General features: G+C 42.7%; 1 protein-coding gene across 1 annotated transcript in view; it reads right to left on the bottom strand.

Annotated features, from left to right (window-relative positions):
* Positions 1-19,270, bottom strand: part of brsk2a (BR serine/threonine kinase 2a) — a gene marked incomplete at both ends in the record, with an annotated part of 310,767 nt that overhangs the window by 74,754 nt on the left and 216,743 nt on the right. The window contains 2 exons of the mRNA XM_083762742.1: positions 7,746-7,886; positions 12,982-13,067. Coding sequence (XP_083618868.1) covers positions 7,746-7,886; positions 12,982-13,067 — 227 coding nt within the window. The remainder of the gene's footprint in view (positions 1-7,745; positions 7,887-12,981; positions 13,068-19,270) is intronic.

Genomic DNA, 19,270 nt, shown 5'->3' with positions numbered 1-19,270 from the left:
AAAGAATTTAAAGAACATGTTTTGTCACCGAGACCGTGACATTTGACCACCTACTTCTAACTACTCAGTTCATGCTTTTGTCCAAGTGGATGTTTATTCTAAATGCCATGAAATTCCCTCAAGACATTCCTGACCGAGACATAAAACTCTATAAAAAACTCAAAATGCTTTACAAAATGCTAAACATATACACCCAGCATTAACTGAAGTTGCACTAACAGACCAACTCCATTATGATTAAACTCTGTATAGGCCTATATCTCATCCCTCATTGCTCATAATACACAATTAACTTTGTCGGTTAATGAATATCACAGCTCTGCGCGTCTGAGTGAGCAGTCAGAATGTTCGCCCTCTTATGCCAACGTAACGAGATATTAGCCTCCAGCTTTTCTCTGCAAGTGCGCTGCGTAATTGGGTCAATGGCAGCCACCAGATAGCACTGAGGTGTACCGGAGGCTAAATGGGAACATTTTCAGTTATGTTTTTTTTTTAAAGGCAAAAAAAGCCCACTCCAGTTACTGCTTACGGTACCATCCTAATCTCTACTTCACGGAGAGAGAAAAAAAATGCAAGTGGACTGTTTTACTAGACTCGGTACTGCGAAGAAGACACTTTTATTTTAACCATCAGCAGAAGTTTTCTGAGTGCTCGCAGGGCTGACTGTGTTTTTTGGCTTTAATTGGCGCCGCATATCATAGTTCAGTAGCACGTACATACCAGAGGGACTGCATTAAACATTGTGTATGTCAGTAGTTGTCACCACAGGGAAAGTTTAATTTCCTTGAGTTGAGAAAATACAAGTTATAAAGTGCTCATCACCATAAACATGTCTAGAGTGTTATGGCGGTGTGCGGAGCTCAGGAGGATAGGCCCATTACAAGGCTCTATAAAACGTAACGTATCAGCACTGGTAAGGTACTAATGATCACAGACAATTAAGAGCTGGGTTGTTAGATTGCAGGAATCATGTCTTACAGCCCCGCTGGGGCATAAACCTCAATGCTTAGACTGCACTGTAGATGTACTGTACACACGTACTGCACTAGTCTGTACTGGAAGCGCAGGGATAACTAAGTACATTTCATTGCTGTCGGGCAGAAATCTCTTATCTCCATGTTTAAACTTTGTGGGGGGTTTTCCCAAAAAATTAACGGAACGTGGTCATACAACAGCATCACACAAAAGCATCAAAAGTCGCTACTTTTTTTTAATCCAGGACAAATAGTATATAGTTTTTACTTTTTACTTTGTTACTTTGAAGATTTTGATAATTTGTTGTTAACATAATTTAACATACAATTAAGTTTGAAAATAGCTAATGTCAAGCTAACGTGTTGTAGATACATTTTGACATACAGTATTTTGAAACGGGGCATTCTGCATAATGAGTGCTTTCACTTTTGATACTTGAAGTATATTCTGATACCAATACTTTTGTTCTTCTACTCAAGTAAAATTTTGAATAAAGGACTGCACTTCTTCTACCCCGGATTTGAACCTGGTTACCTGCACAAGGGCTGACATGCTTGCTCAGGGGATGAAGGGAATCTTCACCATCAGGTCAAAAGCCTTTGGCGATTGGCTAATAATACAGGATCATCCCCATCCTCATTGGGCCGGTTAGATTTTCAACCGAGAAATCCCGTCCTTCGACAGCATCACCAGACCCCCGAAGTACGGCTAGCGATTCAGGGGCTGGAGCTAGGATATTTTAGACCCAACCTTTAAGTAAAGGTTGGTGTCATACGACGAATAGCCAAAACAACCGATCTACAAGCTCGGAACACATTGCATAGCAATGCAAGCATTGCAAGCTTGTACATCTTCTATTTTAATTATGCTCAAAATGAGGACGCCAGGCTGAATGCTGTTTTAACTAGTCCATTCCTGCATGCATCACAGCTACAGTATGTAAATAGGTTAAGAGAATTCCCCATATATTCTCGGATGCTATGTATATAATAATATAATAATAATAATAATAATAATAATAATAATAATAATAATAATAATAATAATAATAATAATAATACTTTTTCCTCTGAGCTAATCTGCAAGGAATTTGTATTAATTTTTTTATTATTTTAAAATAATAATTATTATTATTATATATATTTATTATCAGGATTTAGCACTCCATGCCAAATTAAACTTCTCCATGCCAAATTGAACAGTACATTTGGCTGCGGAACCCCATCGGAAAAGGTTTTGTGCCAGGAACCCCCATGCAGAAGAGCTGATTTATGAACAACAACCAAAAAAGACCCCTGAGGGTCCCGTAACCCACTTTGAGAGCCAATGCTGTACTCAAGTATTTGAGGTATTTATTTTATACCTTCATTTGAGTTTTAGTTGAGTATTTCTTTTTTTCGTTACTTTATACTATACTTTACTCCATTATATGCATTATTTGACAGCTTTGTTTACTAGTTACTTCGCAGATTCTGATCATTAACATTATGCCCTATTGTATACTTTTGAATACAGGCCTATTTCCACATTGTACTATCACTACTTTTACTTAAGTAGGCTAAAGAAGAAGAAGAAGAATAAATCAGTAAGGTTTTCCACCACTGCTCAGTGTAAGTGTGAGATGGAGCCAGATTTCAGCAGCAAAGTGCAGCCTTAATGTGACAGAGAGGTCACTTTAATGTCCCATTATGGACACCAGGGTCCGCGACACCCACATGCAATTTGCCCCCCTTGATGCCGTCCGTCTCTGGATAAAGTCTACCTTTGACCACCCACCCAGCCAACCTCCCCCTTACAAACCTCCAATCTCCATTAACATTAACGTTTTTTACATAAATTGGTGCCCTACTTCGTACGCGAGTCTCGGGCAAAGGCGGTGAAAATAGCCAATCTGCAGTTCAACTGCAAGTTGTAGGTCAGTTATTTTCACTATTTAACTTTTTCTTTTAAATGGTAAAAAAAAGAAAGGGTTTTGGACGTACAAGGTTTCTTACTGTAGGCTTACGTGGCGTCAGCCCCCATTTGCAGAGTGCCGTCTAGTGAGTTTTTAACTGGTGTTGTGTTGACTACGCTGGCTCAGTGTTTCTGTCTTGTTTATGGCGGCAGGTCCCGCTATTAAGGCGTGATTTACCTCAGGTTTATGGGATGCATCCAAGGCCAAAGGGCTTTAGAACATTACAGTAAGTACAATCATTTCAATTTTGAATATATACTTTGCACTTGGAGTCCATTACGTCTCAGAGGCAAGTATTGTACTCTTTACTCCATTACAATAATTTAAAAACTTTAGTATCAAGTTTAGTTTGTATATTTTGATTGTTATTACGAATATAAATGAACCAATTAAGCCCTATTTTATACTTTGTCCATTCAAAGAAATTGCTGCTCTACAAGCTCACAATGTGTTGCATACTGATACGTTTATTATGTTACGAATGGGACATTTTGCCTAATAAGTACTTTTACGTTTGGTATTGTAGTTTAAAGCAGCACTTTTTAACAACTATAGCATATTATGTCCCACAAAATTATAAAGTTACATGTTTAATCAATAACACTCATCTTAAAATAAATGTATAGACTTGGCTGTATTACTATGGAGACAATACAGTTTCATCCTGGAATTAATCAACGTACAGTAGATATAAAATACTAGAAACCTCATTCGTTGCTGTAGTTCGGGACTACCTTTTTCGCAGAGCCTGGGAGTCGATGGGCGCTGATGGGGGCACTTGTTTTACAGGATAGGTTTCTGGTTTAAGGACTTCAGTGTTTTGTACCATACTCCATACAATTGTATGTATAAGTACAGAACAAAGAATGTTTGCTTTCGCCATCTTTGTTGAAGAAGAGTCTGGGAAATTCTCCTGAAGTTTCTCCATCTGGGCGAACTGGTCGATCACAGCGCGTCCTCGTCGGACATGCTTGCGGAGACCCTTAGGTAAGTTGCATTTTCACTCAAGCTAAATTTTGACTTTGACATGCAACAGAATATCTCTACATGGTGGTGTTGCTACTTTTACTTAAGTGAAGTATCTGAGTACTTCTTCCACCTGTGGTGTTTATTTATGCTACAGTTCAAGGTGTGATTGTGTGATTACGGGCTGGTGCTAAACTAAGCTTTACACAGAGAGAGCTATCTCTCTCTCCCCACCGCGGTGGATGGTGTTAAACAAAGTTTGAACACTATCTTTAAAACCACTCACACAGGCCGTGCTATCCGGGCCATTGCCTTTGTTATTGATGTTACGCTAAACTAAATCATTGCTGTCACGTCCTCCGGGTCCAGTCTGCTGCACTGTGCGGCTATAAAGAGCCTGGAGCTGACCTTTCCCTGCCTATTTAATCTCTGGTCACAAGCTGTTTGTAAATTGCAAATGTCTCCATCATTTAGCTGCTGTGAAATGCTTAAACACACTCCCCTCGCATGGCGCCATGACAGTGTAGCTTTCCAAAAAGAACAGATCTAGTTGGCAAGCGACACATCATGCAACGCAGTATAAACGCTGTAATTAGATAGACAGATACTTTATATACATATTGCGACCGAAGGTCGCAGTTAACTATGGAATCGTGCATTTCTCGTGTGTTGGTCGGGCACCATATGCCCAGGTCTCGTGACATCATGTGACATCATCAGGGATGGAGATGTGGAGACCCTGATGTCACAGTAAATGTGACCTGCTGTTGCAGTTAAGCCCATATATGGAGATCCCTGATGTCATCAATATTGGTCAGCAACTCTACATCTGACCTCAAACCTCAAACCCTTAGATCTCCATATATGGATATATGTCAGAACTGACATCCATATGTTGATCCTTCCCCTTCCATCCTTCCTCTTCGATGTCCCCCTTTTGACTTATACCTGTCCATTCAAATTTCAAACTCTAGACGGGCCTGGCCCAAAGTTATTAGTGCAGCCGTAAAATATGTCGGATGATGATGTTTTTAAATACGGTCGCAAGTTACCACAGTGGGGGCAGCCATGTTTGTTGTTTGATGTCATCGAGTTGAAACAGAGTCTAACACCGCCTAGAGTGCCGCGGTACATAGGTTGAGAAACACTGGCCTAGACAGTCACCAGACCTGAATCACCAGAACATGTTTTCTGAGGGTCGCTAGCCCCTCCTATGCACAGCTTTGTGTGAGTGCCCCTCAACTGAATTTATGTGATTCGTTAGCCGATTTGCACGACTACATATGACGTAAATTTTCCCTTCATTGTCAATGGCATTTAATGTTTGTGTTGCCCCAAATTTACATCATATTTGAGGCACATATGACCTAATTTCTCCTTTCATTGTCAATGGCAAATATGAGACGTGTGGGGACAAAAGCTGTATATGTGATTGGCTAGCGCCCCTCAAAAAGAAGATAAGAGCGCCCCTCACTTCACATGAATGTGGTGGGGGTTTTTAGGGGCCCAGCTAGCGATTCAGGGTTTTCCTGTCTCTAGATTAAAACTCTATGGAACCGACCCAAGGCCCAGCTAGAAGGGGAGAGAGGCACACAACCTATGTCCTACATAGACACACTGCACAAGCTCAAGACCCTGATGCTAGACGGGAGGGTATATGAGGAGGCTGGCAATTCAGGAGTCCAGAGTAGCTGTTGGCTAGTCTGCGCTCTCGCATCGCACCACCTTTATGCCTATGGTTCTCAGAGTGGGTGTAGCTACACAGCAGGCATATCTATTGCCATGATGATGATGGGGTGAAAATCAGCTGGTGTGTATGCCAGTGACTTGAGGAATGTCACCATTTATATCTCTGTCTTCAGGTCTATAAAGATATAACTGCATTTGGATAGAAACCAACACTCTATCATCTCTATTGATTGAAAGTTGCCCTCCCCAAAATGTCACTTTTAAAGTTGATATGAATCAATTAAGCTCAATGGCCTTGTGTTTAAGTGTCCACCCTGAGACTGGGAGGTCAGGGTTTAATTTCTGGGTCATACCAATGACTATAAAGATGGGACCCAATGCCTCGATACTTGGCACTCAGCATCATGCGCTGGATTGGGGGTACTACAAGGGTCAGGTCCAGGGGGTGTACTTGTACATCAAGCTGCCTCACATTATGGAAACAAGAGATGGGCCACAAGGCCCAAAGGCTACTTACTTATATCAATTAATGGATTATCATTTACTTTAAAAGCCGTACAAGCCCTGTTTAACCCCTAACCCCCATCATTCATATGGTCTATAACCATTATCACCAGTCTCACTGGCCCCCTTTGCTCCCTTTTGTAATACATGCACAATAAAATCTGTACAGTATATGGTGCATATGGTTATATTTATACACTCTCCCAGGATTTTACTGTATCGCCGCTGAAACTGCTGCATTGCTGACTGTGCTGCTCTGATAATTATCCTGGAGCGTGATATTAATGGACCGTCGCCCTCCAAACGCCATACAGGCTAAAAAGAAGCATATAGGCCCTCACAGCGTCTTTACTGTCGGGTGGAAACCTTGTATGTCCAAAAACCTCTTTTGTTTTTAAATAGTCAACATAGCAGATCTACAAGCTCACAATGCGTTATAATCATGTACCGTAACCATAACTTGAAATGTGGATATTACGCAAGGTTTCTGCCTGTGTCCTCTGTGCTGTGTTGTTCACATGGGATCAGAACAGGCATCCGGAACTATGAATAAACTGACTGTAAATGTGCTTTTCATTCACACTGGGAACTCATTATTTAACCAATAACTCAGTATTATCATAATGTGTTCACCTCTGGCTGACAGTTTTGTTTGCAGAGTTAAATGAGTTACATCTAGATAATGAACAAGGAGTATTACGAAGAACCACGGTGAGGTGATGTTATATTTCATGGCACAAATGTACAGAGGATAAGATTGTACAGCAGGTGTATTGTGTCCTCATTTGTATTAGGAATTGTGTCTGCAAATCATTTTCGATCAATCAATCCTATAAATTGTTGGAAGTCAGCCAAGAGCGTCCGTCTTGGAATTGGATGGTTCCCGGTTCTACCCCAACTCCTCCTGGCTGCATAACGTTGTAGCCGCCCCACTCTACTAGCTGGAATGCAGGCGGGTGGTTTTTGCCCGTGCATGTATGTAGCACGAGTAAACCCCACACAGCTGGCGTTTAACACAGAGCGCTCGTTAGCACTTCCACATTTGGACACCACATTTTGGTGGTCAAAGGCGGAAGTGCATCGAGAAATGCGGAAGTAGAATGTTCTTCCGGGTCCTTCAAACGCCACTGAGCAACTTCCATTGAAATGAATGTTTTATTATTATCGTGAATAGTGGGGGCAGGGCTGTCCGCTCTCTAGTTGATATATAACTCTGTGACTGAACCCCCTGAACAGCTGCTGATGAGCAGGCCTTGCATGGTTTCCTCTGCCGGCGTCCTGTGGACGTGTGTGTAAATGAATGAACGTGAAATACATTGCAAAGTGCTTTGGAATAATGGGCTCTACAAAAGCAGTCCATTTACCATTTTAGCTAAGAGGAGGAGCAAACAAAAACAACTTTGTTATCAACAGCGGCTGGCAATTTGTTTTCCAGAGAATTCAGTTTGTGCTCCATTTATGTTTCTTTCTAGTGAAGGATAAACATAATTTACTCTTTAGCTTCCTCTCACAGTCACCTCCTACACTCGCCTGGTATCATTCCAGGTTTTCAGAGTATTGGCAGAATCAAGCACACCGGAGCCATCCCTGCAGTGCTTTAGTCATGCATTCAGATTCAGTGCACAGATCACACAGCACAGGGGCAGAAGGACCTTACCATATAGAATGACTGTGGCAGAAGTCGAGCGCAGAGATGATCTGTCTGAAGAACTTCCTGGCTTCTTTCGGTGTTAACCTGCCCTTCTTCACCAGGTAGTCAAACAGCTCTCCGCCCGACACGTGCTCTAGCACCAGGTACCTGGCGGGGTTGGAGAGAGAGAGCATGTTGTTGCGGTCGGGCAGAAACATATATCTCGCCCAGGCCGTAGCGTAACGGTCTGGGCACCGGACTGGTGATCCAGTCGCGGTGTGCCGCGGGTTCGACTCCCGAACCCGACACGGCCTTTACCGCATGTCATCCCCCCATCTCTCTCCCGTTTCCTGTCAGCCTACTATCTGTCCCTTAAAAAATCAATAAAAGGCGTAAGCCGCAAAAAAAATATCTTAAAAGAAACATATATCTCAACATATTAACTTTTTGTGTTTTAACTCCCTACTTATCATACTACAGCGTCACTCAAACGTATAGCAGATCTACAAGCTAGTTTTTTGAAAAATGTGTACAAATCTTTGAATATATATTCTTTCCCAGCAAACATTTTTAACTCAAATCTTTGCTTATGGTCCTTGGTACAAAACATTTTCAGATGGGGCTCCGGCGGCCTAATACATCATTTTGGGGGGTCCTTGACATGAAACCACTGATACAGAAACATAGGTTTTTCAGAAAAGGATTGACATGGACCTTGGGAGACGACAGGGATTGGGCCACCCCCCACATACTTGAGCATGGAGAAGGGTACCCCATTTCACATATCACAAGTTTCATAAGTTCACAAGAATCTTTTGAAAATAGCTTGTAGATCGGCAGTTTTGCGGAAATTTATAGAGGGCTGAAGTGGGTATGTTGGGGTATGTTTTGTCATAATACTTAATAAGTACTTAAGTATAGTACTGTAGTTGAGTAAATGTACTTAGATACTTTAAACCACTGCAAACACGTGCGACACTTAACATGTGACAGCCGTTCCTTTATGGCACCCTCTGATCTCCCGATGTGGCGCGATTAGGACTACAAAAGGTCTACAGACAGGGTTGATTAGGACTACAAAAGGTCTACAGACGGGGTTGCTAAAAGTGATAAGAAGTGGCTCTGTGAAGAGGCTTTGTGTGATTTAAGAGCTTATGAGTTCTGCCCCGCTGTCGTCGATGTAAGCTTCGGTGAAGGTGAGTAGTGGCTTATTATCCACACACAAAAGGAGGAGATGATGAGAAGAGATAGCTGCGAGCAAAAAGGTGAAGGTGTTCTGAATTTCTCCAAAATATTGTGCTACGTGGAGTAAGACTAAAGAGTTCAGTTGAAGTTCAAGTGATATGTTTTGGTTAAACAGACTTATTCTGATAGAAATCACTGCTGTAGAGTAGTGTTTCTCACCGGGGGTGGTACAGTCCACCCAGGGGGGGGTGCAGTCCCCCCAGGGGGTATGCACCGCTCAGTTCACACAGGTGTGATTTTGAGAAGGGGTTTGAGACTGAACAAAAGAAAAACGATTATTAAAAAATAACTAAATCAATCATTTACTGATCAATAAATAACCTAGCCTTGTTTTAGGCATTAAGACATTTCTTTTAAATTAAGTTTTCTTTTAATATGACTCAGATATAATAATACATAGAGCCCAGTGCAGGTAATACGACCCAAATGTAGGACAGGCAGATACAGAGATCTCCATATACTGTATGGCCACAAAAAGGAGTTTGATTGAGCGATCTTCACTTGCAGACGAGTAAAGTTAGCCACGAGTGAGTGTGTGTGTCTGTGTGCCTGTGCGTGCGTTTGTGTGAGTGCTTGTGTGCATACGTGCCTGTGTGCGTGCGTGCGTGCCTGCGTGCGTGTAGGGGCAGTGAGGGGCAGTGTGTCAGAAAGGCAACGGCCCTGGGGCTCACAGAGAGCAGGGAGAGATGAAGGACCGCTGAACCCAGGCCTGGTGCCGTCTCTGTGGGCTGAGAGCCAGCCATGATGCCCTGACCTGCCTTTGGCCTGCTTCTGCTCCTATACTGTATTTCACTGGTTCCCAAACACTGTCTGTCTCTTTATTTTTTGAGGGGCACTAGGTCCTCCTATGTCCAGCTTTTAGTGTGTGTGTGTAAACACAAACTTTGTCCTAATACAAACATGACATTGACAATGAATGGACAGTTTTGAGTGTTTGTGTAAACACAGACATTGCGTAACACAAACATTGAAGATGAAGGTGAGGACGCAAATTCTCTTTGGCCGGAATTACAGTAGAAGATGATAAGTAAGAGCGCCCTTCACCTCACACGGATGTGCATTTTGTTTCCTACATTTAGTTGTGAATTATTATTTCAAAACATTTAAAAAGAAAACATTCCCAAAAAATAATGAATTAAGAACAAATTGTGTTTTTTTCAAAAATTATTAGTTTTTTCATTATTCTCATAAAGAAATGAAAGGAAAATAAGAAATTCCATTAATTATAAAACAAAATAAGAAGTAGTGAAAACAGCCGATCCAAAAGCTCACAACGCGGCACAAAGCGTGAATAGTGATCTTTCTTTCTGTCTTCTGCTTTTCTGTTTCCCTCTCTCGTTGTGTTTATCCGTGTCCACGTAGTCACGCTCAAGTTTTGTTTTTTATTGTCTCTGTATGGGATCTTAGATTAGATGTCTTTATTATCCACAAGGGAAAATAGTTTTTTTTGTCTTGTTAATACAGGGATCGTCCAGCCAGCCCTACCCCTTGTCGTGGTACCGGGTAGGGGGAGGAGGGGGGGGGGGGCGGGCACTCAGATCGGTGTACCAATAGAATCCACCGCCTGTTTTCGACCGGCACAGACCCCTCTAGACTAGAGATCACACAGGCTGGGGCAGCTCTATGCAACTGGTGACCGGCTGTGCTGAAGAAATGTATGTGCAAACGTGATGGTGATAATCCACTTATATAGGCCGAAGCACAACATTATCTTATGTGACATGGACAGCACGGCGTGTCAAATCCCGTCTGGCCTGTGTGACCAAGACGACAGCTAATTGAATCCAGTTGACAAACACCGCTCTGGGGAGGGACGCTGGCCCTGTCACTCACCACCGCTAAAATTAGCTAATGTGTGTGTGCGTGTGTGCGTGTGTCCGTGTGTGCGTATCTATGTGTGTGTCCATGTGTGTGTCCGTGTGCGTGTCCGTGTGTGTCCGTGTGTGTCCGTGTGTGTGTGTGTGTGTGTGTGTGTGTGTGTGTACACTTTTATTAATTGTGAGTACCCACATAGAATTTGAAATGTACAGTATAGGCTTTGTGAGGGCAATGATCCTATAGTCCTCACAAGAGAAAGGTTGTTTTAGGGTTAAAAGGGTTTTAGACGCTCGGGTGGTAAAGACCCTGCAGTGGTAAAGACCACAGAGGTTGTGGGTTTGAATCCACAACCTCTGTGGTGGTGGGCAGGGACTTTACAAAGCCGACTTTGTCAGGCGTCTATACGAACACGAATTGGCCACAAATTCTGTTTGGGGGACAGAAGGAAGCCAGATGGGGAGGGTGATTGGTCATTGCATGTACTCGTACGGGCTGGAATGACACCTGATAAACGGTGTGTTGTGCGGGAGGAGTAGAACGAAGGCCCTACAGTACATCCTCCCGGTGGGGGCTCCTCACTGGCTAGTAGGATACAACAGCAGTGACAATACATACAGTACATATGTGTGGGGTTGGCATGACGACTGTGGTTGTGGAGAAAAAGGTGGTAAAAAATAATTGGCTATACTATAATTTTAAAAGGAGAAAAAAAAGTGCGTGAGTTAGCGTTAGGATTAGACATTAAAGACAAGCAAGTAGATTATTAGTTCATTGTCAAGTCAATCTCACACGACTGAGAGATCAGTATCTTTGTTTGTTTGTGTGCGTGCGTGTGTGCATGCGTGTGTGCGTGCGTATGCGTGCACTGCAGACGGTTGCAACTGACACTCTCCATGGCCAATGTGTCTTAATGCAGCAGTGTTGCTTCTGATAGGTATGTCATAATGTTTACATAAGCACCCCCCCTCCCCCCATTAGCTCTCTTCTAGCGATCACCACTAAATTAAATTGCTTCACGCCAACACTAATGGAGCAATGCCTTCCCCCACCCCCACCCCTCCGAAGCTATTATCAGCACCCTTTCTCCAGACACGACAAACCAATCAAAAACGGCTTCGCTCGGGCTGTCAATCTGATTTAAGGGACCATTCCAGGTTTCTCCGCTGTAATATGAAAGGAAACGTAACTGTCTATATTAGTGACATTGTATGAACTCTAAAAAGTTTCATGCCTGCTGTTCGCGTACGTGCATCATGGGAGATGGTGGCTCATTATTGCATTCCATCGATAAAGGAAAACCTTGGGAGTGGTTGTCATTGACTGAATGTCACAGGGGCTCTCCAACGTGCCCATGCCAAGGACCCCCACATGCCCCCCCCCTCCTATTTTTTCGATACAAAAATGTATGCTTTAAAAATATATATTTTTACGTTATTGACATGCCCAAATTAAGAATATTTGAACTGAAATTTAAAAAATAAATGACATAGCTAGTATTATAGAACATTGTTTGGCTATTCAAAAATAGCAGATATACAAGCTCATATAGCAACGAGCTTATATATCTGCAATATTTAAAAAATCATGACATATTTCGCACATTTTTGAATATATTAGAGGGAAATATATATTAGATGGCCAAAACGTTGTGTAACTAGATGTCTGTGTTTTAAAATAAATGAAACACTGTGCAGCAGAGCTGTTGTGCGGACTTCCTTTTCTTTATCAACCAGCGAGGGACTGGGTGTGCACAACCCTCTTGTTTTTTTAACCACTGACATATAGTTAACATACATTTTTCAGAAAACTAATTGAGGGCACGGTCACACCGCACTTTTGTTCTATTCTGCCAATGCATTTCAATGGGAATGGAGCATGTTTTTTCCATTTCCATTGAAATGCATTGGCAGAATCCCCCCTCATAGATAGAATGAAAGTTTGGTGTAGCCGTGCCCTTAGAAGACATTTTTAGAATCAGCCTTGCGTTCAGCTCTAGTGAAACAGACCTGAATTGCAACTGTACTTGATCTCCTGTTTACTTCACACTGAATCTCTTCACCAGAAATAGAAGATACTGTACTTGTGATACTGTACAGGCGAATGTTCCCCCTAGAATAGTGTGCGTCTCTTTACAATTGGACCCCCTGGGTGACAACCCTCACATTGACATACTGTACAGTAGTAAGCTGCAGATACTTACAAGTATTTCTTATTTTCGTAGACATCATGTAGCTTTAATACGTGAGGGTGTTCTATGAGCTTCAGAATGGCTATTTCTCTCTCCACCTGGACGAGAGAGAGAGAGAGAGGGAGAGAGAGAGAGAGAGAGAGAGAGAGAGAGAGAGAGAGAGAGAGAGAGAGAGAGAGAGAGAGAGAGAGGGGGGGGGGGGAGGGAGGGGGGGGGGTTAAGCAATGTTACTTTCAGTTGTAGCAACAACCTACAAACTAAATCTGATATACCCAGTAAATATAGTACTGTGCATCTGCAATGGTTGAAGGTGGTCTCTCTACTCTTTCACTGAAAAAGTTAGACAGAGAACTGAGGTCAAATCTCAGGTCTTTACCGTTGCAATTACATGACATTTACAGATTGTCGCCGTCGGTCCATTACCTGAAAGTGAACCCGTTTAGCAACATACTAGGTTTCCAGCCGACACACAACAAGATTAGGCCTATATAGCTTTTAGTCTTAACGGTTGGGCTTTTTAACTGCCACGGAGTAGATCTGTCCCTGGGAGGTTACACCGTCACCAGAGCTGAGCCCCAGATTAGCCCTGCGATGGGGCCCTCACCTGTGGAATAATCCCAAAGTAATAACAACCTTCTGGTTCCTTCTCTGGGGTCACTTGAGCAAGTCAGAGCCACAGGGACCGAGGCGATCAAGTCAGAAAATGTATCTCTATGTGAACAGACAAGGTGATATGTGAAAGAAAGTGGGGGAGCCTGCCTGACTGGCATTTCCAACAAGCTGAATAGACAGAGATAAGCATGGGAACCACACTCTGGGTAGCATCCAGTGCCCGAATGCGGCACTGCCATCTCTGATAAAATATATGTATTGGTGGTGTCGGGCGGAAACCTCTCATGAACATATTCTAACTTTTTCAGTTTCTTTCTGTAAATTAACACCCTATTTGATCATACTACAGCGTAACTCAAAAGCATAAAAAATAGCAGATATACAAGCTCCAGTAGGCCTATAGATCTGCTACTTTTGCTAAATTTGGACGTATGAGGTTTCCACACAACAGAGACAATATTCTTTATGGTTATGCAAAAATGGATGGCGGAACGTTCTGTGCTTGTCTTATCTTGGAGCAGTGTTCCTCTCTGGCCAAACACGCCTCGCTTTTTGTAGGCAATATTTTGGAGGGATGCGGTTGTTTTGGCAGAACCGATAGTGTGGCCGACAATTTCATGGATATCACTTGCAACCAACTCACCTGGAGATAAAACTATATGGCCTCCAAACAGTACACGGTAAAACTCAGTGGTAATGTATCCGTCTGTAACCAAGACAGTGTAAAAAGCTAGTTAAATTAAGACTGAGGTAAAGAGAACAACGAACAACAAACTGTCTCTGCCATATTGTCGGGGACCCAGCAAGCCAAATGACGTCATGATGACGTTATGATGACGTCCTCCGGTGATGTTCAGGTGCCTTGATTGTCACTAATTCGTCATTAATTCGTCCAGGTCCTGCAGACCGTGTTTGATGGGGAGGTGTCTCTGTATCGTATACAACAGTCAGTCACTCATATTTGATACAGTTTATTTGGAGTCGATCTAAAATCCCCCTATGGGGATTATATATTTTTTTTTTTAAACACACCAACCCGTGGAATAGCACCCTCTAGCGATTTTGATGTCAGACTTTGGTGCTCTATGCAAACAGTGCACACAGTGCACCACGTCGAGAGCGCACAGAGCATTGACAGTCAGGAGGTAGTGGCCACAGAAGGTGTCCATGTTCAGAGACCCAACGGGAGAGATGTGTGTACATTAGTTTCTCATCTTTATTCTCCTCCTCTGCACAAGTCCTCCTCTCAACTCTCTCTCTCCATCAGCCGGTCTCCTCCTCCCCCCAGAGCCCTCCGTCTCCTGTCTTTGACGGACGAGGGGGAAGATGAAAGGGCAGCAGAGCGTACGCGTGTGCGCGCGCGTGCGCGCGCGCGCGCGCGTGTGTGTGTGTGTGTGTGACCGTGTCTTTAGCCCTGTCGCTCCCGTCAATGTCACTATGTCCCTTCCAGCGAGCCGACGCAGCCTTCACTCTGCTTTTGTGTCACACCCTAACGCCAGGCTTTATGCACACTATCATGTAGAGTGATCATGCAGGTGGAGATCTGCCACTTCTCCACTCGTGTCCTTTTTTTACTCTTGACAACTTGACCCGAGATGAAGTACTGCTTTTTTTCTTTTTACTTAAGTAAAAGTATCAATGATGCAATATAGAAATACTCTTTTACAAGTAAAAGTCCTGAGTATATCAAAAGTACAAACTAGGCCTATTCCTTATGCAGAATGTCCCATTTCAAGTTTTCAAATGTACACAAATATTTTGAAGATCAACAGCATTGTAGTGCAACAAGAGTAAAAGCCACGGCCAAGTCACAAGTCGCCTGTGAATTAGAACGCTTGCCACAATAAAAGTACGGCTTGTCTGAAGGAGTATAAATACCGTTACTACAGTAGTAGTCCATTGCATTAGCGTCGGTATCAGTGGGGAATAGTGGCTAATCCGTGAGCTAATGAGCACTATCAGTAGTGCTTCACCAGGCTTCTCTCTCTCCGTCTCACCTGAGCCTGAGCTGAGTGGTTAAGAAGACTGAGCCCAGGGTAAGGTAGCAAGCTACTGTATAGCTGGCAGCAAGGGGCTCACTACAGAGGCAGTAATGCTCCCTGTGACTCCAGGAGATGAGCTTTCTAAACGCTACAGAGCCAGGAGCGCCATAACGCTTGCTAAGCTTCCTTTAAACCCGTCCTTTTAGTTAATTGAAATGAGAAGAATGGGCTCAATGAAGACTTAACTGCATCGCTGGCCTATTATTTTGAGATTAGTTAATGATTTACATTGCAATGTAAATCTGTCAACTAAGTTCAAGCGTTTCGGTTTGCGTCCTGTGTTTCTGCTTGGTCCTGATTCAAAACCACCGAGAACACATTGTTATGTTCCCTCTTAAATTATGCTAATATTACGTTTTTTTGTACTGTTGTTGTGTATGTTTCAGATGTCTCAGAAAGTACACGCTGTCTGTTTTCGAAGAAGAAAGGCCTCAAGTGTATGATGAAACTAAGACTCAATGCTAACATAGAATGCCACCCTATTTGCAAGTCTCAAAACAATATTTCTCATGATCAGCTCACAGCTCCAAGAAAACAGATTTCACTGCGGTAACGTGTGTGACAAATTGTATGACATTGACCTTTTTTACCCAGTTCTCTCTGGGGAATGGGCCTGGCCTTCACAAATTATGAAAGCTAAGAGTAATAATCTAAGAGAGATAATCTGATTAAATGTTTAAATAAAATCTAGGTTCAGAATCTTGTTTCTCTAAATGAGTTTTGAGTTGTCTGACTCATGATCTTCTGACAGGGTGTGGCCTGTTAGCACAGACTTAGAATGTAAGATATTCACACACACACACACACACACACACACACACACACACACACACACACACACACGCACACGCGCACACGCACACGCACACGCACACGCACACGCCGGGCAGAAAAACATCCACCCACTCTCCCCATCTTTTATTTCCACGTATAGCTCCCCCATGTCCATCTATCTAACTAACTATCTCATTAACTCTCACACCTGGCTGTGGGAGGTGTGCACCTTTCTCTTCCAGCGGCCACGTCTCCACGTCTCGGCACATCGTTAAGGCTTTATTAGCAGCTAGCTACCCTTCCCAGTCCCACACCGTCCGCCAACACACGACTCTCGCTAAGTCAAAGTTTGCGGAGGACAAGCGATTAGTGGACAGGGGAAGGAGTAAAGGGAAGTGGTGTAAATGAACTTAGTACGGTATATTTACTCAAGTGATGTACTTGAGTACAACTTCATGATACTTTTTACTTTACTTGCAGGGTATTTCCATTTTTTACTCTGACACAAATGTTGAACTTTTTACTCCACTACAATGATTTGACAGCTTAGGTATAGTTACTTTGCAGTAACTTATTATTTTGTATTAATAAGTAATGAATTCGGGGGGAATCAGAATCAGGGGGGGGGGGGTACCTGGAAATAGCAGATCTACAGTGCAAGCTTACAACATGTTGCATTGTGCCTTTTTACATGTAGCAAAGCCATGTTTCTACTTTAACCACCTAAACCCTTGCATCCTTAATTTGGGAAAGACTGTCGCAGAAAATGGCAGATCTACAAGCTCACAACAGATTGCAGCGCAATGCATGTGAGCTTCTCGATCTGCTGTTTTCAGCAAAAACATTCCCTACAATAATAGTAAAAGACATGTATGGAGCCCTGAGGGACTCCAGTCAACCATACTGTAGGGTTTAAGCCAAGTGGTTACGTTAAAAAAATATCACAGTTTCTTCCACCTGGGAGTACAGGAGGTGAGAGAGATGTGGAGAAGAGAGAACAAATGGAGAGAGACCGACAGGGTGTGAAAGAGAGCAATCCAAAAAGTGAAATGGAGAGAGAGAGAGAGAGAGAGAGAGAGAGAGAGAGAGAGAGAGAGAGAGAGAGAGAGGAAAGGACCTGGAGGCAATCAGGTGAAAAAAAGACAATTCTGGCTCCCTCCCAGACAGGGTGGTGGATATGTAGCAAAGTTTTACTTGCGTACTGTATTCAATCTTTTAACTTTTAAGTATCTGTATAGTATATATTTATTTTTTGGATACTACATTTCAAAGACACATCTATGGTTGCCATCGAGCAAACACTTCTTTATCTCCAATATTCTAACTTGCGTTTTTTCGTAATTTAAAGGAGAATTTCATGCTAGAAGGCTTTCTTACCCCTTTAGTTGTTGTTAGGCCAGCACCAAAGTGGTCCAAGTGTTATTTTGTGCGAAAACGCATTATTGGCTATTTCCCCTACCCCGCCATAAGCCCTCAATGGGGCGCTGCGTTTTAGTTCTAATTCGCTTATTTCCATCGCTCAAAAATCATTTTTTCTCTCTTCATAATTGTTAACAGTATGTGTAGCATCACACTTTACTCCATAGTAACGTCGTTGCTGTGCTCCAGCCGCAAAACATGAAGTCTTGTCTATCGCGAGACTTGGCGAGCTCCATGCATGGCGTATGGAGTAAAGTGTGACACTACACATATATTATGAATGTGCCCATTGAGGGCTTATGGTGGGGTAGGGGAAATAGCAAAATAACACGTGGACCACTTTGGTGCGGACCTAACAACGACAACTAAAGGTAAGAAAGCCAAACATCCATTCTATTGAGGCCTGCCCCTCAATAGAATGTGTATAACAGGATGTTATCAGCCCTCCACTTCCTGTGGTGTGCGTTCATTCCCCCTATCAACAGTATACACATTCTGAATGGCTGACAGATTCGGTGCAGCACAGAATCTGTTCTTGAGAGATTAACGTTTGCCTGTTATCTCTCCTAATGGTACCAACATCAATACAGAATGGAATTGTGGACAAAATCTTGTCCAACGACAACTAAATATTTGTTAGTTTTGGATCTGAGAGGCTAAATGTCATCAAATGGTGGTCCGTGGCTCAAATACCATGCAATAAATAATGGGCCTTAATATTAAAAGGGTTGAAAACCACTGATCTAGAAGCTCACAACGCTATATATCTGTTAACATCTGATCTTCAGGAAAGTATCCAGTACTTTAACTCGGGTACAAATCGAGAGCAACTTTGTCACTCAGTGACGAGTAGTCGAGTAACATTTGACTAGACTTTGAAACTCAAGTAATGTGTGGGGCCTGATTACTTTTTGTCCACCGCTGAAAGAGAGAAATGGAAAAAGGGAAAGAAATAAAGAGGAGCCTGGAGGTAATCAGGTGGAAAAGTCAATCGTGTCTTCCCTCCTGCCTGCTCTTTGATGTTGTTGCGGTCTGCTATATGACGGGTCAGCATGCTGCCTGGCTGTCTGACACTTAAACACTATAACGGCTACACACAGGCAGCTCTTTCTAATGGACCGTGACGTGCACTTCATCGCTGCATGGTGGCTGCTTGTATGTGTACCAGAAACTTTTACTTTTCGGAAAAAGGAGAGTACGTGGGCCGGGAAAATAACCTACTGTGTGCCGATGGATCTAACATATAGTTTTTAGTCACAAGCTCTAAGCACTTTTCATCTGGTCGATATACAACCCATAGACACACTTAACCACATACTTTTACTTTCTCTTAAAACTTTTTAAGAAATATATACAAGATAGATAAAAGATATACAGATATACAAGCTCCATGTTGCATCGCTACACGTTTATAGACTTTTAGATTAGCTACTTTAGGTGTGGCGATACAAGTT

Source organism: Protomyctophum parallelum (genome assembly GCF_964188405.1).
Source record: "Protomyctophum parallelum genome assembly, chromosome: 4".
Lineage (NCBI taxonomy): Eukaryota > Metazoa > Chordata > Actinopteri > Myctophiformes > Myctophidae > Protomyctophum > Protomyctophum parallelum.
This window is presented reverse-complemented; position numbering and strand designations above follow the sequence as displayed.